General features: G+C 37.5%; 1 protein-coding gene across 2 annotated transcripts in view; it reads left to right on the top strand.

Annotated features, from left to right (window-relative positions):
• Positions 1 to 5,334: 5,334 nt before the first annotated feature.
• Positions 5,335 to 25,611, top strand: part of MARF1 (meiosis regulator and mRNA stability factor 1) — a 46,188-nt gene continuing 25,911 nt past the window's right edge. Inside the window, exons 1-11 of one of the 2 annotated variants that reach the window (XM_036737652.1) lie at positions 5,335 to 5,536; positions 9,988 to 10,677; positions 12,075 to 12,249; positions 13,144 to 13,370; positions 14,918 to 15,035; positions 17,374 to 17,546; positions 19,845 to 20,276; positions 20,442 to 20,614; positions 20,708 to 20,866; positions 22,606 to 22,792; positions 23,626 to 23,804. In XM_036737652.1, the coding sequence (XP_036593547.1) occupies positions 5,393 to 5,536; positions 9,988 to 10,677; positions 12,075 to 12,249; positions 13,144 to 13,370; positions 14,918 to 15,035; positions 17,374 to 17,546; positions 19,845 to 20,276; positions 20,442 to 20,614; positions 20,708 to 20,866; positions 22,606 to 22,792; positions 23,626 to 23,804 (2,657 nt within the window). In that variant the 5' untranslated portion in view covers positions 5,335 to 5,392. The remainder of the gene's footprint in view (positions 5,537 to 9,987; positions 10,678 to 12,074; positions 12,250 to 13,143; positions 13,371 to 14,917; positions 15,036 to 17,373; positions 17,547 to 19,844; positions 20,277 to 20,441; positions 20,615 to 20,707; positions 20,867 to 22,605; positions 22,793 to 23,625; positions 23,805 to 25,611) is intronic. The other variant, XM_036737653.1, reaches the window with a different exon arrangement.

A 25,611-nucleotide genomic window follows, 5' to 3' on the forward strand; every position in this document is an offset into this window, starting at 1 on the left:
CTGGCCAATTTTTTTAACATCTGCCACTGTCCATATAACCGCTCTACTCTGCTCACCATCCCATATAGATAGTCTCTCTGTATTTGCATTTGTATTACCTGCACCTGAGTAAGCTCCGATACCTTAGCTAGGTGAGAACAATGTCTCAATCAATCAAAAGACTTTAGACTGTGTGAAAAAGTCTTTAAAAGCCATTGGATGAAGAAAAAGGCAAGAGGTCTATTCCAATTGGTTGGGGGATTTTGTTCCACTCTCCCAGCCCTACTATGGTATAAGCATCAGATTTGCTACAAAGAAGAGTAACTTAGAATGTGACTTTTTGGAGCATGTTTGAGGCCCAGAGGTGTCACCAAAACGTGACAGAGAAGGGTGATATCTTAGGGGGAAGTCTCAAGAAGACATCAACTGTTTGCCCAATCTCCCCTCCCGTTTCTGTCTTTCTACAGACACTATAATATAATCAGCTATTTCATTACCCAAATGTTTCCAGTAAACTAAATTTTGCTTCAACCACAAAGAGGCCAGAGGTTAATTAGGGATAGTTATAAATTCAAAGAGCCGGACTTTTGCCCAAATGTTAGAAATTCTTCTAACTGGGGCCTCGGGAGCCAGTGTGACTGAACTTATAACTCTTTAAAAAATAAAGTGCCAAAAGTTGGAGGAGTGAACCACTACAGACGTTAGGGTATGTTTTATCACACACCTAGGCTTAAAATGAGCTAATATTTTAACAGGTGTTAAACTCGTAATAAATACGTATTCATTCAAGGATTCTTCCTGTAATATTTTTCCTTACATTTTTTGTAAGATCTTGATAGTTTTTTTTGAGTCCAGAGACTGGGAGGGGGCCTCTTTTCCTGCTTCTGGGTCCAGAAACACCAAATCTACTTTATAGATTTAGTACTTGAAGAAACTTCAAAGTTCTTCTAGTCCAACCCCTCATTTTACAGCTGAACTGAAGCCCTTAATTCTAGTGACTACCTTCTGTAGATTGTTTCCAAGTTATCCTACATATAGCTTGTTAGTACATAGTTGTTTGCATGCTGTCTCCACCAAGGAGCTCCAAGAGCCAGAAGCTGTCTCTTTTATTTTTTATCTGTGAGCTTAGTACAGTTCCTGACCCACAGAAGGAGCTTAAAAAAGGCGTATGGCCTGAGAGGTTCAATTCAATTCAAATACAAAAGAGGCAAAAGACAGTCCTTGCCCTCAAGGAGCTTACAGTTTATTGTGGGAGAGAGCATGCAAATATACACAAACCAAACTACATACAGGATAAACTTGAAATAATTAACAGAGGGAAGGCACTAGAATTAAGAGGTGTTGGTGACTTGTTTATGGTCACCCAGGCAAAAAGTGCACCTTGACTAAGGTCACACAGGTAGTAAGTGGAAAAGCACAATTTGAACTCAGAAAGCATCCTAGATTTATCTTCTGTGATCCCTGTACGTGTGACTCCAAACCCCTAGCTCTTTCTCGCCCTGCCCCATCCCTCCCACCACCACGGGGTCTCTCTAGACTGGAAAAAAGAGCCTCCAACTACCATAGTTCTAGGGAGCGCTTGGTCGGGGTGGGAGGAGCCTCAGAGAAAAGGAGGGGCAAGGCGGGGAGGGGCCGGTCAGTTTCAGCAGAAGCGTTTCCCAAGGAGGAGGCCGAGGACGCGCGGAAGGTCCCCGAGGCCCCGCCTCCTGGGCTTCCCAGCACGCCCCGCGGAGGAGGAGTCCAGTGGGAGGTGGGAGGGGGCTCGGAGAAAGAGGTGAGAAGGGTGTGCGTGAGGGCGTCGGTTTTGCGACAGGGCGGTGCGTTACGGAAGCGGAAGTGGTGGGTGCGCTTGGCGGCGGCGGCGGGAGCTGCGGAGTCGGGAATCAAAACAAAGGGCTGGGGGGGGTGGGGGGGTAGGCGGTATGGCCGGCATGTGAGAGCAGGTGGAGCAGGTGGCTGAGGTGAGTGGCGGGGGGGGTGGTGGGGAGGAGCGGAGGGGTCGCGTCACCGCCCTGCGGTCCCTTCCTTCTGGCGCTGGGAGCTGAAAGAAGAACGCTTTCCTTCCGCCTTCTCACTCCCCCCCTCCACACAACTCTTGGGAGGGCTGCTCCCCGCGGGCCGCGCAGTCTCGGGGACTCCCTGCTTCCCCGGCCTGGCCCCTTGGCCTTGCTCCAGGGCGGCCGTGAGGACACCCGTCCCCCTCACCCCCCCCCCCCCGCATCCCACTGCTTTGAGTTAGGGAGCCCAGCGGCTCTCCCTTGGGCCCTCCTTTGCCCCCTCTCCTGCCAGCGGTTTGGGCTTGGGGGTTGGCAGCTTCGCCGGGGCGTGTGTGCCCCCATTGAGGGCCGGGGTGGGGGTGGGGCGGACCGCAGACGGCTCTCTAGCTCACAGTTTTGAAGAGGGAGAGAGAAGTAAAGGAAGTTCGTGGTATCGTGACAGTCTTTCCTTCATGCCCCCACCCTGGTCGTCTCGTGGGCTTTAATGTGGCGCCACGCTTTAGTTGTGTTTGTGCGATTGGGAAGATGACCACAAATAAGAGAACCTTAGGATTGTGTAGGTGACAAAAGTCACTGGAGTGTATCTAGAGGACCGCGGTAAAACTGCTGACACCGTTGGATGGAGAACTTAATCCAAAATGAAATGCAGCGTGTTTGAATGTGTCCGCTATAGAAATTCCTTGTATTACAAGATTCGTAACATCGCAAAGGGTTCAGCAAAGTGCCGGATCTCATAGGCAGTATAACCGGTAAAAGAACCCCTTATCCTTACACCTCAGCAGACTAGACCAGTACCAATATAGTCTCAAGGATAGAATATAAGATATGGGACTTGGAATTTGTCTTGTCCCTACCCCCTAGACCTCTGACGAGACTCGTTGAGTTTCCGGTTGTATTACAGAAAAAGTTCACCTCTTATGTTAAGTAGCAAGCATTCAGCCTCGGACTCTTTATCATCTACAATTTATCCTGTATGTATCTTTTTTGTGCATAGTTGTTTTCTTGTCTCTCTCCCATTTACATTGTGAGCCCCTCAGGAGCGCCTTTTGGCCATTCTTTGTAACTCCACTACTTAAGACTATGCCTGACACGTAATGAACATTTAATAAATTTATTGACTGATGAATTGCCTCATACATCCAGCTAATTAAAACATCATGTTTGATTATATGTTTTACTTTATGTGGTTTCCAGGGACGATTTAGTAGAATTTGAGACACGGGTACTATTTATAGTGATTTGACTTGGGCACTTTCTTCTTTTTCTTCTCAGTATACTTTGAATTTGTTCTTGAAAAGGGAAATGAAAGTGGATTAAGCAGATTATGCTAAAGTTTGTTTTGGCTCCTTTCTAAAGTTTAACAGTTAAATTATAAATGAGGTGTTAATGAATGATTTTGAGGCTGGAGCTACACTCTTGTAAAGAAATGTGCCTGTATAGTCAACCTATTTAACCTTCCTGGATGGGATATCAATAGGGTGGGTCAGTTTCAGGCATACTAGAATTTCTTCTGATTAAAAAAAGTTAGGGATGCAGAAAGTAAAAGTTTGGTGGTAAGGAGAAAGTTGATGAAACGAAGCAAAACATTTACTTACTTGTACCTTCTCTTCTAGGCCTTTTTTTTTTTTTTTTGATCTCACAGATGTTCGTTTTCTTCCCCATTTCGAAATTACTTTGTATCTGTTTTTCTTTTACTTATCCATGTACATGTTATTTCCCTTCTGTATAATGTAAGCTTCTGAAGGGTAGAGATTATTTAGGTTTGTCTTCGTAGCCCCTACACCTAGTAGACATCTAATAAATACATATTGAATTATACTTTTAAAATGGTCAGTATTTAAGATAATAGAATCTGTAACTGTCTATCTGTGTCGTAAGGGAAAAGGAAAATGACCATAGTGGGAATCCACTATTTCATCAGAAATATACATTGTACTTTCTAATTTTGCCCCAGGGTTCCCCAAAAGGTTCAGCTAGTAAGTTTGTTGCTGTTTCCAGATTCTTTGACTCATAAATTGTAGCAAAACCAGATAATGATGAACACTAACATATCTGAAAAAATACTTTATTATTACTTTATCTAGCCATGCAAAGTTTGTATAGTTTTACAGATTTGCATATCTCTGTGAGTTAGAACTCATATGCAAAGTCTCACATCCCTAAATGAATTTAAAGGACATTTTTTTTTCTCCTGGGGGAAGAAGGGAAAGCTTGAGTCAGTATCAGCACTCAGCTACATATATGGTCTGTACTATTGCTTCCTATTAAACTAGGCTGCTAGGAGCCCATACAGAAAAATTAAAGCTTTGGAGGAATTCTCCAGTTAAATTAATCTCATGCCTGTAGTTGCATGACTTGCTATTTGATGAGGACAATGAAAGTGTGTTGGAAAGAAAGTTGAGTTAGGTATGAAATAAGTTAAAGATAATGGCCCTAGCTTATGATGAATTAAAAAAGATAAAATTAAGGTTCACATGTAATTTTAAGTCCTACTGAAATCATAGTGTCTAGATTAGGCAGACAAAGGTTAGTTAGAAGATTTTGAGTACTGTCTACAAAAGTAATTTTTTGGAAAGAACACACTATGAAGAACAGCCTGGAAGAGATATTTGGGGGTGGATTTTTTAAAAAAAATTCTTCTAAAAAAAGTCTTTTGGGAAATTACTGAGAGGAAATGTTCGTAACTGTTTCATAAACTTTAAAAATAGAAGATCAAGGATAGTGATTGGATATATTTGTATAGAAAATGAAAAGAATTTGGGTATGAAACATTGCTTTTGCCATTGTCAGGCTTTCCCCAGATAAATGGGCAACAGTGACTAGATCTGTTTTGTTAAATTACAAGAATGTCATCATAATTTGTAGTTATAAATCGTGAGTGAACTGCTCCGAATAAAATCATCAGTGCACAAATGAATAGTTTACTTATTTTTCATTAGTGATGTCAGTTTGTTATAGTGAAATAAGTAGAGGAATGAAGTACAAAGTTGGTTTTCTGGGCATTCATGGAAGATGCCCATGACTAGGCCATCGTGAAAGATTGGATCTTACATACTATCAAAAATAATATGGGGTAAAATATCTTTAACACATTTTAAAATTATCTATTTTTGGTAGTGAAGATGGATAAAAAGACTGATGTTAATAGAAATGAATAGTGGCTCTCAAGAAAATAGTGTTCAGAATACTTTAGTAAACTCTATCTAAATCTTTCTGCATATGATATTAAATTGATATTTTTAAAAATTTGATCATTAAACTGACTTGATTACACTGTAAAAATATTGAAGTCTTAAGTGTAAAGAAAATATATTTTTCCTGTTTTAAAAAAGATAACGTTCAAATTCATTCTTCACAGGGGGGAAGAATGAAAGAAGGGAAAGACAAAAGAATGTTGAACTGCACTGTATGGTTGTATGATGGAAGGAAACGGAACCGAGAACCCCTGCAATAGGTCACGTGGATGGCTTCAACAAGATAGCGATGCTAAGCCATGGCTTTGGAAATTTTCTAATTGCTTTTCTCGTCCTGAACAGACATTGCCACTTAGTCCCAAAACGGTAACTATATGGTATACTAACAACATAGGAAATTTGTTATTGAAATAGTTCGTTGGTTCATATTGTCTAGTATATTATGTCATTATGGTCAATGACAAACTTTCTTATTGTGTACTTCTTGTAACGTCCTTTTGTTGTTTGTTATATTTTCTGACTAAAGAACAGCATATTTTCATAACTCTTATGCTCAGTGGAAGAGTAGATACTTTGAATATTTAATGTTAGATTCTTAGGAAGGCTTTTTCCCTTTATACGTGGCAGCAGTTGACTCTAAAGATAAATTCTACATTGTATTATGTAACAAAAGAAGAGATCAAAATGAAGGTTATAGTTACTATATCTCAAGTTTCGAGGTCTTTTTCTTATAATACAGAAAAGGAAAATGAGAGCTTTATTGGCTTTCAGTACTTCATTATACGATAACTCCTTATTGCCTTTTTCTTTTAAAATAAAATTTATTTTTATTAATGCCAGTATTACATTTATTTCCAAATTCCTCCTGTCCCCTTCCCCTACCCAGTGAGTCATCTCTTGCAAGTCATTTCCTTTCAAAATTTTCTTAACAATTTCACATTTTTTCTATGCAAAAATTTTCTTACCCTCTGGTGCTTATTGTTTTAGTTTTCTGTGGGCCTTTTCTAATTTGTTTTCCTTCTTAGAATTCAGATGAATTGCAGAGACTCACTGAATAAAATATGAATGCTACCTTTTTTTTACTTTATACACTTCTGTTCTCAGTTTCCATCCTATATATATCATTATTGAGCTCTTTTAATAACCAGTTTGGTTCATGATTCTGTGTGGCAAATGTAAGAAACTTTTTTTTTTTGGCATATCTTACTTGAAAATTATCAGTAAGGAATTTCGTTTGCTATTATATTGCTTACTAGACATTGTCTATTTCATTCTTGGAAATTTTGGTCAGTTGAGAGTTGTTATAAAGTAACTGCTGTAGGTTAAATTCATTTACTGGAATACATCAGCACTAGAAATAGAAACCTCTTGAAAAAATAGTCTACATCTGGTACCTTCATGTGAACATTATTACTCTCTTTTTGACCCTTCACTCTCTGACTTCTTTCCTCAGTACTGCAGAAACTACTTTTTCTGGTCACCGGTAATTTTCTAATCACCAGTACATTGTCCTTTTCCCAGTTCTTGTTCTCCATAAGCCCTCAAAAGTATTTGGTTCTGTTAACTACCTCTTCTTTTCGATATTTTGTCCTTGAAGACAGTGGTAGCACACTCAAGTAGAAACAGATCTTTGTGGGCTTTGTATTGTGTTTTTGCTTATTTTTTAAAACATTTCTCAGTTACAGTTTCATCTGGTTCAGGTTTGACACTTACTCTCCTGATTTTCTTCTTCATATTGATCTTTGTCTCTCATTTTCTGCTTGTCTTCTTTCTTATCCTTAAGTTGAGTACTTTCCATGTGTCTGTCCTTAGCCACCTTTTTTCTTTGTCAGTTCTTTTGACAATCTTTTACTTCCACAGCATCAACTATCACTTTTATTTGAATGACTCTAAAATCTTTATCACTGCCCTTTCTTTTCAGTTGTTAACCATAATTCCTAATTCACACATCCCATATATTCAGTCTGTTGGGCAGATCTTGTCATTTCTACCGTCACAATATATCTTTCTCTGCTTTCAAAGTCATCCCTAGGTCAGTCCTTTATCACCTCTTCCCTGGGACTATTAGAGTAACTTTTTTGTCAGTCTCCTTGCTTCAGGTCTCATCCAGCTGCAATCTGTCACCCACTCAGCTATCAGCTCCTTACTCAATAAATTCCAGTGGCTTCCTCTGATCTCCAATTCAAACAACAAACCAACAAGCATTTATTAAGTGCTTACTGTGTGCCCAAAACTGTGCTAAATGTTGGTGATACAAAGAAAGGGAAAGGAAGGAAATAAACATTTGTGTAGTGCCTGTGTTTCAGACACTGTGCCAGGTGCTGTTTACAAATATCTCATTTGATCCTCACAACAACCCTGGGAGGTAGGTGCTGTTATTATGCCCACTTTATAGTTGAGGAAATTGAAGCAAACAGAAGTTAAGTGATTTGCCCAGGGTCATACGTACATAATATAAATCAGAGGTAACCTCAGAGGGAAGGCACCAAGAATTAGGAGGACTGGGCAAAGCTTCTTATAGAAGGTGAGCCTTTAGGCAAGATTTGAAGGAAGCCAGGAGGCAAAGAGGAGAGGGAGAGAGTTCCAGGAGTGGGAGATAGTTGGTGAAAATGCATGGAGTCAGGAGGAGTCCTGTATGTGAGGAGCAACAAGAAGGCCGATGGAATTGGATTGAAGAGTATATGGAGGGGCATAAAGTATAAAAAGATGGGAAATGGAGGAAGGGGCCAGAGTTTGAAGAGCTTTAAAAGCCAAACAGAAGATTTTATGTTTGATCCTGGAGATGACAGCCACTGGAGTTTATTGATTGGGGAGGGGTGGTAGTGAAATAGTTACACCTAAGCTTTAGGAAGATCATTTTGACAACTGAGTGGAGGCTCTGTTGGAATGAGGAGAAACTTGAAACAGAGAGCCTCTCAGAAGGCTATTCTTATAATCTAGGTGTGAAGCAAGGAGTAGGGGGTGGGGAGGGGGGTCCTCTACCAGGGTGGAGTCAGTATCAGAGGAAAGAAAGGAGTGTATAGGATTGATGTTGCAAATGTGTAAATAACAAAACTTAGCAACTTATTGGATGTGGGGAAGGTGAGAGTGAAGAGCCAAGGATAACACCTAGATTTTGAGTCTGAGTGACTGGGAAGATGGTGCCCCCCCCCCACCCCCTGATAGTATTGGGGAAGTTAAGAAGAAGAGAGAGTTTGAGAGGAAAGGTAATGAGTTGCTTTTTGGACGTATTGAATTTAAGCTGTTTGTGGGTCTAGTTCAAGATATCTTTATAAGCAGTTGGAGACTAGACCAGAGGACAGGAGACAGGTCAGGCTAGACAAATCCATCTAATTGTCAGCATAGAGATGATAATTGTATCTTCATGGGAGCTGTTGAAATACCAAATATAAAGTCTTTTGGTATTGAAAGTATTTCACCATCTGGTGCCTTTCTAACTTCAGGTCTTTTTACACTTTACTCCCCTCCATGCATTTATGATATAGCTATCCTCTTGCTTTGGGGTCCACATAGCACTTCATCTCCCAACTCTTTGAATTTGAACCGACAATGCTGTATGCCTAGAATGTTCTTCCTACCCACCTCTGCCTCCTAGGTTACCTGACTTTCTTCAGGACTTAGCTTTGTACCAGGTCTGTCACCATACCCACCCCAGTCCCTTTACTCTGAGATTACCTTCCATTTACAGGTTATGCTATCTTGTATGTACATACTTATTTTCATGTTGTCTCCCTCATTAGAATGTGAGCTCCTTAAGAGTAGAGACTGTTTTTACCTTTCTTTGTATCTTCAGGGCTTCCCACCATTCCTGACATGTAATAAATGCTTGCTGACTATTTGATTTCTACACCCAGTTCTCTAACTGCCTACCTAGAGAATATTTTGACCTTAAACTCAACACATTCAAAATTGAGCTTAATATATTTTGCCTTAAACTTCCTCCTCATTCTGGTTTCACATTTTCTATCAGTGGTAACACCACTTACTTAGTCTTCCATTTTTGAAATCTTGGTGTTTATTTGGATCTTCCTCTGTCCTTCATTTCCCATATCCAGCCAGTTACCAAGCCCTGTTGATTCTGCCTCTTTAGCATCTCTTAGATACATGTTCCTACCTCCTAGTCTGTTATGGTGCTTACTACCACTTGCTTAGGCTTTTGCAATCATCCTCACTCTCTCACATCTATCATACTATAGTTAGCCACCTTTATCTGGTTATGTCTCTCCTCTGTCCAAGCTGACCAGTAAAGCTTAGTATTTGAAACCCTCAATAATGTGATACCATCTTCCCTTATTCCATATACTCCAGCCAAATTGAATTACAGGCTGTTCTATGTATATGTGCCCAGTACTTCCTTGCTTCCTTACCATTGCTTTTGTTGTTTCTTTGTCTGGAATGCTCTTTTCCTTTTTAGATTCCTACCATTCCAAATGCTACCTCCTCCTTCAGCCTTCATCCTACCCAGTTGCTCTCTTTGAACTCCAGTAGTACTTTAACCCTTTCTTAGGTACTTGTCATGTATTATTTCATATTATATTTGTGTGTCATTTTCCCCACTTGGCCATAAACTTCATGAGAAATGTTTGACTTGAATCCAACTCTTTGGACTCAAAGTTTGGTAGCCTTTTAATCTGAACTCACTTATGTTGATTTGTATTTCCTCTACTTCAGTATTCAGTTCCTTAAAACTGAGTAATGGTGATTTTGTCTGTTACTCCATTTTAGTTTTTGTTTGTTGGACAAAGTAGTACTTAGACTTAGGATTTGTGCTTTTGAATGGTCCTAATTAAGACATATCCCAATCTTTCATTTTGCAGAAAGATTACATGGAGAACAAAGTTGTTGTAGATTTAAAGGATGTACCATCTCCTCTTCATGCTGGCGCTAAACTTTTCCCAGCAGCCCCAATTCCAGATATTCATCCTCTTCAGCAACCTCAAATACAACTTCCGCCTGCTCCTAAAGTAAGCTGCTGTGCTCATTGCGCTAATGACCCCTCAACTCCTCCGATGCACTTTGGTGGTGGCGGCGGCGGCACTGGTGGCAGAGGTACTGGGGGCTTGATTCACGCCGGCTCACTATTAGACTCACCAGGCACTGGGACAATCACTTGTCAAGTAGGGTCAGGGTTTGCTTTTCAGTCTGCATCTTCACTCAAGAATGCTCCAGCTAGAAATAATTTAGCAGGCATTGCAAGTGACTTCTCCAGCATGTGTATAGAAAGTAACTTCTCTTCCTGTAAACACCTGCCCTGTTGTGGAAAACTCCATTTCCAATCATGTCATGGTAATGTGCGCAAATTGCATCAGTTCCCGGCTCTTCCGAGCTGCACCTCTTCTGGCTATTTCCCCTGTTCTGATTTCACAAGTGGGGCTCCCGGGCATTTGGAAGAGCACATTTCACAGTCAGAGCTCACATCTCATGTGTGCACCAACCCTTTGCATCTAAATGTGGCACCATCGGTTTGTCTAAAGGGCTCTCATTACTGCGAAGACTGTTTAAGCAAGGTTTGTATATTTTTGGTTTTTTTACACAGTGCATAAACATATTTGGGATTTTAGAAATGAAAATTTATAAGGAGTCTTGCATTATAGCTGTAAGATTGTACTTTTGATGAAGTTTTTTCTAAATTTAGAAGATAATTTTATTAATCGGTATAACTTTTGCTGGTCTTAGAGAAAGATGTGAAATCACTCAACAGTAAGAATTAGGTTGGACGTTGAAGGTAAAGTGAAAGAACTACTAAAGCAGAAGTATGTAGAATCGGAGCTTGTACTGAGCTAGGAAATCCATGCTTTGTAGAACTTGATTGTTTTGTTTTATCTGAACCTGTAGTTTTTATTGTGTGGGAGAGCTCCTTTGTAGACTCTCCACTGATGCAGATCAATAACTTGTCCTTAGTTGTGGTCTTAAAGATTTACTTGGGGCACTGAGAGTTGGCAACTTTGCCCATGGCGCCATAACTAGTATATATCACAGATAGAACTTGAACCTGGGTCTTTCTGACAAGGCCAGCCTTCTATTCATTATGCCATTCTGCGTCTCAGAGCTTATTACATTAGGACAGATTTACCATTGCTTATTTAAGTTATGTGTACCTACAAAACCAGTTCAATTTTCCAGGGTCTTTTGTCTTTGAATAAAGACAAGAAGAAAATAGCACATTTGTGATGTAAATTAATTACTTTTTTAGCTTAAAGCATTTGAAAGATTTGATTTTACAGATTCACTTGTGTAATATAGTTCAAAATTTAGATGAGCTTTGCATATTTATAGTAATATTGGGAACCTGATACTTGACTATAATGCATGACTACATTTTCATGAAAAACTTTAATACCCTTAATGTAAAGCATGTAATTTGTTGTCAGTCATTTCAGTTGTGTCCAACTCTTCAAGACCCCATTTGAGGTTTTCTTGGCAAAGATACTAGAGTGGTTTGCCATTTCCTTTTCCAGCCCATTTTACAGATGAGGAAACTGAGGCACATAGAGTTGAGTGACCTGCCTAGGGTTACATAGCTTATAAGTATCTTGAGGTTGGATTTGAACTCAAGCTTTCTGACTCTAGGCCTGGCGCTTTATCTGCTTTGCCACCTAGCTGCCCCCAAAGCACATATATATGAAGAAATAGTTTGTAGGTGATGTGGGCCTTAGAACATGGAGTTTCAGGTGCTGAATTCCCTAGCCATTCTTTGCATGGTCATATTTTGTGATAGAGAATAAGGGACAACTGCTTGGAATTAGTTTCTGAATTTAATGTTAATCAGTTCCAAGAAATATAACTGAAAATTAATTTTAATGGCGAGATTGAAAAGTGTTAAGTATATTCAGCATATGCTTTTTGGGTATGAGTATGATTACAAAGTCTAAAATAATATGATTGAAAAACTTGTTTTTAACAGCCGGCAAGAAATAGTATAATTGATGCTGCTAAAGTCTGGCCAAATATTCCACCTCCAAATACTCAAACTGCTTCGATTTCTATCCCTTTGTGTAATGGCTGTGGAACCAAAGGAACAGGGAATGAGACAGCTTTGCTACTTGCAAATAGTCTTAGCAAAACAGCATCAAAATATGGTAAATTATATCTAAATACACATTTTATACTAGTTTTATTTTTAATATAAAATGTTAATATCAGAAATATACTTCATTATCTTTAATTTTGGGAGTAGTGCTAAAGCCCTCTGTTTCTTTTTTCTCTTCTTTCTAGCAAAAAAAAAAACCATTCTAAAACTCACTAAACCAATAGGTTTTTATGTCATCTTAAATTGGGTCTCTTCTGTTAGAAGGATTAAAGCATTGGAAGAAACTACCTTGTTACTGTTGAATTAGGATTACAGTTGTTACTGATTTGTTACTGAGTCTGTCTTCTTTGTCGAATGGAAATAGGAATTTTAGCCCTGGAGGGTAGGAATAGTATTTACAAATCCCTAATGTATGTTAAGATAGCAGCTCTTTCACAGAAGTACTGTTCAATATTCTTTCTTATTTTTTAAATTATAAATATTAAATGAGGTATTAATACAGTGCTAAATATTAAAGTATTTTGTAACTGCTCAACCTTTTTTTACTTTTTCTAGTACTTTCTTTACTTTTTGTTTTACTTTCATAGTTGCAGTAATCTTTCAGATGTGTGTTGGTTTCAGAGAAATACATGACTAGCCAAAAAATAAGTCAGATTTATAAATTGACTTGCTTTATGTACTTTACCAGCTCATTTGAGCTTTAGGGTTTGGGTTTTTTTCTTGTAAACAGAGATGGCGTTTTAAATGACAAATTTAGTATTTCCTCACCTTCTCCCCCCCACCCCCATAGTAGTGGTTTCTCCTTGAGGCAATATGATATATATAATCAAGTGTTTCTTTTCTATTAAGTATACTTAACTGGAAAAAATAATAATAGGAATCTTGATTTTATTTGCACCAGTTTTTCTTAAGATTACAATAGAACATGTTAAATTTTTTCAAGGGTCATCAGAAGTTGCAATAGCAGGACAGGTGCTAGAAAACTTACCCCCCATTGGAGTTTTTTGGGACATTGAAAACTGCTCTGTTCCTTCTGGCCGGTCAGCTGTGACTGTTGTACAGCGAATTCGTGAGAAGTTTTTTAAAGGCCACAGAGAAGCAGAATTCATCTGTGTCTGTGACATCAGTAAAGAAAGCAAAGAAGTTATTCAGGAGCTGAATAATTGCCAGGTAAAAGAAAATACCCTGTTATGGTATAGTAATAAGTATACATGACTTGAAATTTTTCCAGGTTATAATAATGTCCAGTCATATTTGTTTCATATCTTTATTGGATGTGTTCTCTTCTATTGATTGATTGGGACTACAGGAAGTTATCTATCTCTACTTTCTCTATCCAAATGATAATTATTAATTCCCAGTTGTATATAATTAACCAATCATAGGTAATTGTATTTTTTGTTTTGTATTGTCGTTTGGACATTATGAAATTTTCATGTGGCTGCCTTATCTCTCCAATTAGTTATTTTCCTGATGAATGGGGAACTCTTCTTTGTCTACCTTCTATAGTTCCTTTCACGTAGTAGATAATAAATATTTTGTTGATTGATAAAAAATGTATTTTGAGGGGCAGTGTTGGAAGTATGGAACTAGGAAGATCTGGATTCTGATCTCACCTTTGTTACTTACTAGCCTGCATAACTCTGGGTAGTCACTTAACCTCTCTATGTGGAGATGATAATAGTTATCAACCATATAGAGTTGTTGTGAGGCTCAAATGCAATGAGGCACCTCACATGTTTTGTAAACTTTAAAGTATTCAGTAAATATGCCGTTGTTAATGTTATTGTTACTTTGAGAGCATCAAAACTGAAAAGGCATTGCATGACATTTTAAAATATCTTAGCAGTCATTTCAGCAAATCAGCTACCCTGATAGTTACTTCTTCAAGCTATTTATTGTATGTTTTATTTTTTCAAGGTGATGTTTTTAGTTTTGTGCTGGGTGATAGCCACATTACCCAATGAAAAAAATTGATACACAATTGTTGAAATGCTAGGTTCTTTTTAATAATGGAGGCTTTGTGAATCGTTACATTATCTAAAATTACATTTCTGTTAAACATCTTCTGAAATTCCCACTTGTTTATCTTGTATGATGCTGGACAACCTTTGGAAAGAGAACTTCTCCTGTTAGAGGCTACATTTATGTGCTTCACTATTGCTATTTTTTGTGTATTGGAGTTAAGGTTCAGGGAATCAAATCAGAGAGAATGCTTTATATGAGCCATATAACTTTGACATCACAATGCAAAAGCGTTTCAGAAGTTTGTCCCCGTCCTTCCTCTTCCTCCCTCTCCTATCTCCCCATTGGCATAATTTCTGAGGTGATTAATAACTATAAGAATATAATCCACAGATTTCATTTTAACCATAGTTTCAAATCCACTATTAACTATTAACCAAAGCTGCTTAATAAATTCGTTTCAGATTTTGTTTCTTTCCTTCTGTCGATCCTCACATATAAGAATTAAAGAATAAAGTGAAAAAATAACAAAAGGTGATCAAAGGAAGGAAAATTAGTAGTAAAATATCTAGGTAATTCACAAATTATATAAAATAAGTATAATTAATTAAAAGCTGTTTGTAATTTATGTTTTTCCGTGTTAAAATGGCAATTAAAAAATAGCATGAATTTTCTCCCTTAAGGCTGATATTTACAGGGTAATGGGCAATTAGAACTTAATCTTCACTTTGTTGTTCTTATGAATAATGTAGGTGACAGTTGCACATATCAATGCTACTGCAAAAAATGCTGCTGATGATAAACTCAGACAGAGTCTCAGAAGATTTGCAGATACTCACACTGCACCAGCCACTGTGGTTCTTGTATCTAGTAAGTTTTTGTTAACATATTTGCAAGGTTAAGTTAAACTTACTCTGTGGTAATGGTTATGGATTACTTTGGAATCTAAAGCCTTATAAAATAAAATATGCCCCAAAAGGAGTATGTAACTAATCTTGATGCTTATTAAATTGGAGCCTTGTTATAGCAGAAAATATTGTCTATTCCAGAGTTCTTAACTTGGGGTCTGTGAACGTATGTTTTTAATATTTTGATAATTGTATTTCAATATAATTTGGTTTCCTAAGCCTGTATCTTTTATGCATTTAAAAACATTGTTATCAGAAGGGGTCCATAGACTTCACCAGACTACATAAAGGATTCCACGACTCCAAAAAAGTTAAGAAGCTTTAGACTAGATATTTTTATTAATTTCTTTTCTCCTTTTCAGTATGTAAGGACCAGGTTTATCATTATTATATTTTTAGTTTTGATTCTAAATATTATTTAAGAGCTTCAGAGTGTCAAGTTTTCCAACTCTGTATTCCCAAAAAGAATTACTTATAGTAGCAAATAGAATTATCCACCTCTGCAAATGAGTTGATATTCTTCAGTTTTATATTATACTGTAATGTGAGAAATGAAATCTAAGGATTGAGGGTATACACGTTGAAATTTTCTACTTTTGTAGTATCAAAACTGCTAACCAGAAATCATGACTCCATAAGACATATGTAGAAACTGGATTTATTACCAGAGAAATGAACATTCATATAGAACTCCTTATATGAAATACAAACGAGTCCAGCAATGCAGAGAAAGCCCTGGGTGTTTAAGTTACAGCAAAAAGGGGAAGTAGGAGGGGAGGGGAAAAGGGCTAATCCCCTTCCCAGGGGGAGGGAGAAAGGGATAGTCCCCTCCCCAAGGGGAGGGAAGGGAGCGAGAGTGAGTCTGGAAATGCTAGCCCATGAAGAGGAGATAGTCTGCTTATTCATTAAGGTCCCAGCTATACCAACAGTTTACCAGTCTAGGTAAACTGGCTGGAGTCAGGCTTAGCTTCAAGAGCACTGAAAGTTTAATAGAGTTCAGTTGCAAAAGATCACTGTTAAGTTAGTGCAGTGGGTCTTCATCTCTGGAAAACGGAGCAACTCAGGAAAATAAGTTCAGAGAGCCCCTTCATATCCTCCCCCACTGGTCAGTGTGACCTTTGAGTATGCCAGTGACCAAACAGTGAGCACCTGGTAAAACATTATCTCGGACAGCACCTGGGAAGAACATCCAAAGGCTAAGGTAAAAAAGCACTTCACAAGGATAAAGGGTAACAAACAGAAAGCTAACAAGAGACCTAACCCCTGAAGGATGGCCCGAGCCAATGATCTTAGGCCTCTAGGGAGCCAGAATATCCGAACTAAGTTTAGAGACAAAGAAACATGGCTCAGGCAATTTACAACGTTGGGGGTGATACAGAATGGTTCCAAGTACAAAGTTGGACCAGAATCATTGACCAATCATAGTACGAGCCAGAATAAGCATGCTTAAAATAAGGGAATAATTTAGAGGAGAAATTTGCAAAGCACCAAGATAATGGAAAGAACTTGGTATTCAGGTACAGTGAAACAAAAAGCCAAAGTAGTACAATAATGAACATCAACATTAACACACATTAAAGCTCACCAATGGGCATTCAGTCAGCACATTTTATCTTGGATCTTAAATGTCCCACGAAGTTGTCTCGTCTCTGGAACATCTTTTCTTGGAACAGTCTGGAAAATTTGTATCATTGGGCTCCACTTCAGTAGATTTCCTTTCTGATTGCAAGTTATTTTTAAAGACTCCTTAAATGTTTCTGTTAAAATCTTTTACAAAACAGATCTCAATAGAAGATTTCAGAACAAGTCTCAAAATTTACTTCTCTAACAACTAGTTCATGAGGCAAAAAACCAGCTGGAATAATGTGGTTCTGACCTTATCAATAACAGAGCTATGAGGGGGTGGGGCACCAAATTAGGAACCCATGGTTTACTGGAAACTTCAGAGATTAGAATTCAGTTGCAAAAGATCATTGTTAAGTTAGTTCAGGGGGGCATCATCTCTGGAAAATAGGGTAGCTCAAGAAAACATTCATGGGAACCCTTCACAAAGCTAACATATTTTGACATACCAAATGTAGTATAGGTTTGTGTTTAAAGGAAGGATTATCTTGTGTTGCCCTTTTGTTGCAAGATTTTAAATTATAGCAAGTTTCTGTTTGCTTATGTGCTTTAAAGAAAATGGATTTTGGAAGAAAGTTCACATTCATTTGTATAGCTGGTGCTTTTTCCTCAGTGAATATTAGCAGAATTGTGTGCCACACTTTGTAATATTGAGAAAGAACACCTTTTTCTTTCAGCTGATGTCAATTTTGCATTGGAACTTAGTGACTTGAGGCATCGGCATGGTTTCCATATTATTTTGGTACATAAAAACCAGGCCTCTGAAGCACTGCTGCATCATGCTCATGAGCTTATCAGATTTGAAGAGTTCATTTCAGACTTGCCCCCAAGATTACCACTAAAAATGCCAGTAAGTAAGTGGATGTGTATGTGAGAGAAACTTTTAAGAATATTTTAATTATATCACAATATTAAATTATAGAGACTATCAAACTTGGGATTGGAAATTATTTTGGTTTCGTGTAGGACCTCAGATCTTTAAATGACACTTTGACATTCATTTACTCAATTGCCTGTCAAATCATTCCCCAACCAAAGGTGCAGAGCAGTTCAGATTTTGTGCCCTTTTATCATAATTTTTTGAGCATCTTTCAAACTATCTTTTTTGGGAGTTTTCTTCTTTCTCTCCCTCTCCCTCTCCTTCTCCCTCTCCCTTTCCCTCTCCCCCCCTCCCCCCCTTCCTCACTCCCTTCCCTCCTTCGTTTCTCTCTTCTTCTCTTTCTTCCTTCCTTCCTTTCGCTTTTTCCATATACTGTTAGTGTCTTATTATTTCCTTCTAATTCTTTCATGACTGTTCTCTTTCCTCACAAATGAATGCCTTTAGCTTTTGAAAGCATATTTATTTTAGATGTGGTCTTGTTTATTTCTGGATTGGAAGTAAACTACTCAGCATCTGCATGTCCTTTTATGGCATTTTTAGTCTCTTACCTTTTTACTTACACATAAACAAAAGGCTGAATACTGATTGACAAAGGAACATTATGCCTTGCTGTATTTTTTTTCTAGCTCAGAGTGTTAACTTCAGTTTCACATTTTTCTTTTTAGCCACATTTAGGACTTTCAGGAGATTTAATCATTTTAAATATGTTATTCTAGCTCAGAGCTTCTTAACTTGGAGTCTATGAGCTTGCTTTTTGAAAAATATTTTGAAAACTATTTCAATAAAATTAGTTTCCTTGGTAATCATATGTATTTTGTCTTATGCATTTAAAAGCATTCTGAGAAAGTGTCTGTGACACGTACATAAAAGGTTAAAAACCCCAAATTTTCTCTAGCCTCACTCCTGGGTAAGAATGTATATGTTGTTCAGGACCCCTCAAAGAAGTCTGTTATATTAGTTTACTAAGGAAAATGTTAAGAAAAAGTTTTGTTACTTGATTGCTTGAAATTCTCAGTTGCTATAACCCATCTAGTCCAATTCATACCAAAACAGAAATACCCTCCAACATTTCCATCAATTGATCACTTAATCTCTGCTTAAATATTTCTAGTGAAGGAGAACCCACCTCCTCCTGGGGCAGACTATTCTTTTTTCAATAACCATAGTCATTAGGATGTTTTTCCTTACACTGAGCCTAAATCTGTTTCTCTTTAAATTCTACTCCTTGCTCCAGACAGGGCAGTGTTTTCCCATGATAGCCATACGAATAATTCAAAATAGTTACATGTCCTCTTGAAGTCATCTCTAGGATAAAAATCGTTTGTGTTTTTAACTGATCCTTGGAAGGCATGATCTTTAGTTCCTTCACCATACTTATTGCTCTCCTTTAGCAGTTTATGAATGTCCCTAAAATGTTTTTACCAGAACTGAACAGATACTCCATATTTGTTTTGTCCAGGCAGTATGCAACATAACTGGCATCTCCATTCTTCATATTATGCCTCTCTTATTGTATCCTTAGATGGTATTAGCTTTGTTCAGCTGCTGTTTCTTACTCAATTTTGGTCAGCATAACTCTTAGATGTTTTTCACATAAATTTTTTTCTAGCCATACCTCTTCCATTTTATTCTTGGAAAATTGATTTTTTTGAACCCAAGTGTAGGACCTTATATTTACCTCAAAAATTTCATCTTATTAGATTTGAATTAATGATGTAGCATTTCAAGATCTTTTTGGATCCTGACTTTGTTAGGACAGCTAATGTGTTTGCTATCTCTCCCAGTTTTATGTCATCTGAAAAATTTGATGAGTATGCTATGTATGCCTTTAGCTAAGTCTTTGATAAAAATGCTAAGTAGCACAGAGCCCAGGACCTAAACCTCCTTCTAGTTTAACATCATTAATGATGTTGATGATTATTCTTTGTATTCTTTTGTTTCTAGTCATTCAACATTCATCTGTCCATCTTTCTGCAGTGATAGCCTGAGAGACTTTGTCAAATGCCAGTTTCATTGTCATACATCCTGGTGTTCTTGCCTTCTTGAGTGATAGAATTCAGAAATCTGTTACTGTGTTTAAGGGAGATAACTCCTTTTTAGAAGATACATATCACAGTAAAAACTCCGTTGACACTGGGTACCGTGCCCTCTTCTTGTCATACCCTTTCATTATCAGTTACGGCTTGAAGACTATCTATTTTGTTTCTTTGGTTTCTAAATGATTGCTTATAATTGGGTTGATGAAACTTAATCTTTTGTCTTTTGCAGCAGTGCCACACTTTGCTCTATGTTTATAACCTACCAACAAACAGAGATAGCAAAAGTGTTAGCAACCGTCTTAGACGCCTGTCAGACAACTGTGGTGGCAAAGTGCTCAGCCTTTCTGGAAGCAGTGCTATTCTGCGCTTCTTGAACCAAGAAAGTGCAGAACGTGCCCAGAAGCGAATGGAAAATGAAGATGTTTTTGGCAACAGAATTATTGTATCATTTACTCCCAAAAATAAAGAACTTAGTGAGATAAAGAGTTCAAACACTGTTGCTGATAAAGCAAAATCTCCCAAAAAGGTCAACAAGAATCCAAAGCTATGCCTAGTCAAAGATGGAATTGAACAATCTCCCAATGCCAAAGTCATGCCTGGAAAAGGGTTACAAGCAAATCTTGGATCTGCTGCAAAAAATACTAACATTAAAAGTTTACAGGTAATTTTGACAGCTTGATTTTTAAAGTTTCTCTTTGTGTGACCTCTGACTTCAGTTCTGTATAATACTGACAGACTCAAGGGGTGTCAGTTATCTGTTTTATTCTGTACCTTAGACCTGGTGGCTGTCATATTTTAAGCAATATTGTCTTTGTATTTTTTAAAGGAACTATGCCGAATTGAATCTAATACAAATAATAAAAACAGTGAACACCACCAGCAGGATCAGCTAAGGACGGATACACCTTCTCCACAAAATAATTCTCGTGCTGCAAGTGCTGAAACTCTGTCAGCTAAAACTGCAGGAACAGCAGAATCTGTTTATAAAAGCGGTCAGAAGTATGTGAAGTTTATTTAAAAACTGAATTAATTTATTATGGCACAAAATAACTTTTCTTCTCACCTTCACCTTTTTTATTTTTTTTAAATTAGGAAAGAGAATCCTAGTAACCGAAGCATTACAAGTTCACCTGTAGAGAAAAAAGATAAAGAGGAGATTATGTTCCAAGTCAGTTATCCATCTGCTTTTAGCAAGTTGACTACATCAAGGCAACTCAGTCCTTTGCTTGTGTCTCAGAATTGGTCTTCTAGGTAAAAACCAGATTTACGTATGAGTGTCTAGATTTTTCATGGAGATTGTTTTTTATTTGAAAATTTATGGCAAAGGAAATTATAGGAAATGTTAATCTACTTTTAGTTGAAAGTACACTGTTATCATATATACATAGATCCTCAGGGGAAAATAGTGATTTTTAATAATTTTCTACAATTACTTTTCTTTAGTGAGTAGACCTAGATCCATGGGTCAGTGGTCCTCAGCTTGTGGAGAACCTTTAGGAAGGAAGTTGACAGTGGTCTTGTAGAATGAGAACAGCACAACTGTACTCTACTTTCTACTGAGGGTTTTGGCTAACAACTGAGAGAGGGGATTTAACTAAATGCTGGCCAGAGATAAAGGAGAATGTGACTACAGCTGAGAAATCTGCCATGAGTTTACAATTGGTCTTTATGACCCTGCTGAAGAAACTGACCTAGAACCAGATCACTATTGGTTGTGTTAATTCAGCAAAGATTAGTTATTGTAACTAATTATTTAGTACTTGAAAGACTCAAAACAGCTATGTTTGTTTTCTAATGTTTATTATAAATTCAGTAAATTAGAGAGACCTTGTGGTGTGGTGGATAGAAAGCTGGCCTTGGAGCCAGGAATACCTGGATTCAAGTTCTGCTTTTGACATATACTAGCTCTGTGATTGTGGGTAAGTTCCTTACCCTCTCAGTGCTCTAAACAATTCTCTAAGACTAAGCTGCAAAGAAGGTGACAACTTGCATTGGTAGAGAGAGATTCCTTATCTGGGAGTCCTATAAAAACAATGACATCACATATCTAGTCCCTATTATAAATTATCAACCAAAAATCAAATAAGCATGCAAAATAAGGAGTAAAATTGTAAATTAAATCCATAACATAAATTCAGATTTGTTCTCCATCCCCCTCTGAATTTGATAACATTAATTTGGCCTTTTTTTTCTTTTCCAGTAGTCATATTTTTCTTTGTTAAGTTTTCTAAATTTAAATCAAGTGGTCTGTGGGTGTCCTATAATCTGAAGAGGCCACAAAACTAAACATCACAAGAATTCAAAATAATGTATTATTTGACTTTTTTAAATTCAGAAAAGACAATTCTAGAAGTCTAGAGACTTCTGAGAATCCATAAAATAGGTTTTAAATTTTTTCTCTACAGGAAGAAAACAGAAATCCAGATAGACTGGGAGTAAATTAAGTCCTAATATTTAGATGGAATTTTAAATGCCAAGTTTTAAATTTTAATTTGATGAGAATAAGTATCTAAAAAGACCTATCCCTCATTAGCTCGTTTGCTTTTCTTTAATAATAATAACTCATTTATGTAATGCTTTAAGGTTTAAAAAATGCTTTTCTCACACAACTTTTGAAGTAGTTGGTGCAAATATCCTTATTTTGCAGGTTGAGGGAAACAAACTCTGAGAGGTTAGGTGACATGATAGCACAGCTAGTAAATATCTGAAATGAGATTTAAAGGTTTCCTGACTCTTAAGATCAAGACCTTACCTACTATGCCACAAAAATTCTTAAAGCTAAGAATACTTAATGCACTTAACAGTTTAAATTAGAAGTTAATAAGTAGTGCAGTTGTTATTTTGAAAATAAGTATGATTATTTATGCATAGGATATGCATGGGATTTTTAAACAAAAAAGGAATTTTTAAAGGAGCATTTGTACAGTGAAACATTTTAAAAAATATATTACAATTGGTATAACATTTTAATATGCTTTGATTTTAAGCAGGAGTGTATCTCCAAACCTTTTGAACAGAGCATCCCCACTTACTTTAAGCATTACAAATCCTAGCAGCACAGACTGCCCTGACCCGTTTGCAAATGGTGCTGATATTCAGATTAGTAATATTGACTACAGATTGTCTCGGAAGGAATTACAGCAAGTTATGCAAGAAGCCTTCTCTAGGCATGGCAAGGTAATCTCTCAAAATTTTTCTTAGTGTTATTTTTGGATTTTTGCCTTGTTTAGTTCTTCATCCCCTTTGCTAAAAATTTTAAGTTGTTTAGTGTAGCAAACATTAGTGGTTTAAGTGTTTAGTGTAGTACAGTTTTAGGGGTTTAGTGAAAGCTAATTCAACACATGCGGGTCATTCTCATTGTATAAAGCATTAAATTGTTATTGTGAATTTAAAAACGGAGATTAAGTTCAGTGCTTTTTGCTTCTGGTTTTCTTCAAACCGTAGAAAATGGAGCTATAGAAACAATCTTCTTCACCTTCCCCAAGGGGGTAAGTCAGGAGCACTTACCGTGATTATGGGGCTGGATTAAATGGCACTTTAAAATATAAATGGATGGTATTTCTTAATAATGACTGCTAAAATATAAAACCGAGATTGTCTTAGAATTGTTACAATTTCTTTATTAGTGTGTTGGCCTATCTAGTATCCTGTTTTTAGGTACAGCTTGCCAGCAACACACCAATTATTGGTTTTGATCTACATCTTCCTGGTACTTTTGAAGTCAAGAGAAGATGCCATCAATGTTTCTGTTCTGACTTTGGCACCTGTGACCTTTAGACCTAGTGACCTTGACTTGAGTCCCTGAAGTTTGCCTTGTTTTAGCTGTCTGGAGTTCTGTGGTCCTGAGAACTGAAACAAAGTGAGCTTTGTGAGACAGGACAAGAAAGGCCCTAGTGTAACACCAAGCTTTTAAAATTTGGTCTCAGTGAAATCAGGCTCATTTTTAATGGTTTGCCGTGTTAGAATTCTGTGACAGGAAGCTTATACAATTTTGCTTTTTACTGTTCTAGGTGAAGAGCATAGAGCTTAGCCCTCATACAGATTATCAGCTAAAAGCTATTGTTCAGATGGAAAACTTGCAGGAAGCAATCATTGCAGTGAATAGTCTTCACAGATATAAAATTGGCAGCAAAAGGATCCAGGTCTCTTTAGCCACAGGAACTGCTAATAAATCATTGTCTTTGCTAAGGTAAAAAAAAAAGTCCTATTATAGAACAAATTTTGACCTATAAAATGATTACATCAGTTGCATCACAGCTAGTATGTATATAGTGCTTGTTGATTCTCAGAGCACTTGATCTCATTTGATTCTCACAACAACCCTGTGAGGTAGGTGCTACTGTTATCTGTATTTTTACTGATGGGAAAATTGAGAGCAGTTAAGTGACCTGTCCAAGTTCATTCAGCTACTTAGTGACTGAGGCTGGATTTGAATTCAAGCCTTCCAGTGCTCTATTCCTCAGCTGTTGTAAATGTATGGTAGTACTTGGTTACTTATAAATTAATTCATTAGAAATATTGCTCGGGGCAGCTAGGTGGCACAGTGAGTAGAACATCTGCCCTGGAGTCAGGAGGATCTGAATTCAAATCCGGCTTCAGACACTTGACACAATTACTAACTTTGTGACCTTGGACAAGTCACTTAACCCCAATTATTGCCCTGCCTTCCCCCCTCAAAAACAACAAAAAAAAGAAATATTTCTCCGTCCTTGTTCAAGTTTGTAATTCTAAGGTCATTCATGTTAAGAAGCACAACTTAACTGTGGTGAGCACTAAGAAAATAACCAATAAATCATCTAATGTATACAGATTAGATGCTTTAAAAAAATAGAAAAATGAAATCAAACTTGAAAATCTTTACTTCCAAACTATCCACATGTGGTATCATATCTTATATATTAAGTATAGCTTCTCTATAATACCTATCTAGCTTTAAGATTCTGTCTTTTAAGTTCATATTATTATAGAGGAAATTAGTTGTTAACAGTTTTGATTCTAGCAGAATCACCAATATGAATTTTTTTATATTAGTAGCATTTTCCTTGATCTGCACCTATAGCATGCCCTCTGTGGATGTATCCCAAAGCTCTGCCTTAGGCCATCTTTTCTTCTCTTGGTAGATTTTCTCTGTTGGTGACCTCATCAGCACCCTTGGATTTAACTGTCATTTCTATACAGATAACTCCTGGATTATAGAGCTAGACCCATTCTCTCTTCTGAGCTCTATCACTGACTGCCTCTTGGACATTTCAAATTGGATATCCCATGTACACCTCAAATTCAACATGTCTAAAATAGAACCCATTATATGTCCCCCCCCAAACCCTTCCTTGCCTTGAGTCTAGTATTCTGTTATTCTGCCCTTAGGGAAGGCACCAGCAGTCAGAGAAATCTTTGTGTTGAAGATGCTTAAGCTCTGTCTTGAAGGAATTGAAGGATATGTGAGGTAAAAGGATATTGAGGGAAAAGGAAGTGCATTTCAGGCAGCAAAGGGAGAAGGGAAATAGAGTACCATGTGTGAGGAATAATGAGAAAGCTTGTTTGTCTAGAGACCATAGATGGTGAAGAGGGGAGTAATTTATATTGAGCAAAGCAGGAACAGGGCCATATTCTAAAGGGTCTTTAAAAACCACACAGAGGGATTTCTATCCTAGAGGCAATAGGGAACTGTTAGAGGTTATCAAGTAAGAGGCAGGACCTAGATAGGCACTTGTGAAAAATCACTTTGGCAGCTCACTCTGTGGAGGATACATTGGAGGGTAGAGAGGCTTAAGGCATGGAGACTGCCTAGGAACTTGAACGCTGGACAAGTCACATCATCTCAGCCTCAGTTTCCTTATCTGTAAAGAATGACAATAATATCACCTACTTCAGGGTTGATGTGAGGATCAAATGAGATGACATCTGTAAAGTGCTTTCTGAAACTGAAAGCTCTATAGGACTGCTAGCTTTTTGACATGATTTTTCTGGTTTTGATGATGATTGATCCCCTTTAT

Source organism: Trichosurus vulpecula, chromosome 9 (assembly GCF_011100635.1).
Source record: "Trichosurus vulpecula isolate mTriVul1 chromosome 9, mTriVul1.pri, whole genome shotgun sequence".
NCBI classification, from domain to species: domain Eukaryota; kingdom Metazoa; phylum Chordata; class Mammalia; order Diprotodontia; family Phalangeridae; genus Trichosurus; species Trichosurus vulpecula.